General features: G+C 40.1%; 1 protein-coding gene across 1 annotated transcript in view; it reads right to left on the bottom strand.

Moving 5' to 3' along the window:
* LOC119585427 (THO complex subunit 5 homolog) overlaps positions 1-294 on the bottom strand; it is a 24,124-nt gene that overhangs the window by 10,394 nt on the left and 13,436 nt on the right. The window contains 1 exon segment of the mRNA XM_037934087.1: positions 90-277. Within this exon segment, the coding sequence (XP_037790015.1) occupies positions 90-277 (188 nt within the window).

The following is a 294-nucleotide window of genomic DNA, read 5'->3' as shown; positions in this document are numbered from 1 at the left end:
ACATGTACTTCCAGAATCAATGGTTTAAAGACTACCACAACTAGCATACCATTAATACTGTTGGAGGTTAAGGAAAATAAAAAACTCACCATGTTTACGTTCAAAAACTGCTTTGAACAACAGATGTTGCTGAGTTACCACACCATATTCTCTCAGAAGCTGTGTTGTGGGTGTAGCCTTATACTCAGACCATGTGATAGATCGCCATGACTTGAATTCTGTGCAGACTTTACCAGGAAAATGTTGACGCAAAAGTTCTGCTGGGACCGCAATAGAGCTGGAAAGGTTAGACAA

The sequence above is a fragment of the Penaeus monodon genome, chromosome 19 (genome assembly GCF_015228065.2).
Source record: "Penaeus monodon isolate SGIC_2016 chromosome 19, NSTDA_Pmon_1, whole genome shotgun sequence".
NCBI lineage: Eukaryota > Metazoa > Arthropoda > Malacostraca > Decapoda > Penaeidae > Penaeus > Penaeus monodon.
The sequence above is the reverse complement of the archived record's forward strand: the minus strand, read 5'-3'. Positions and strand labels throughout refer to the sequence as shown.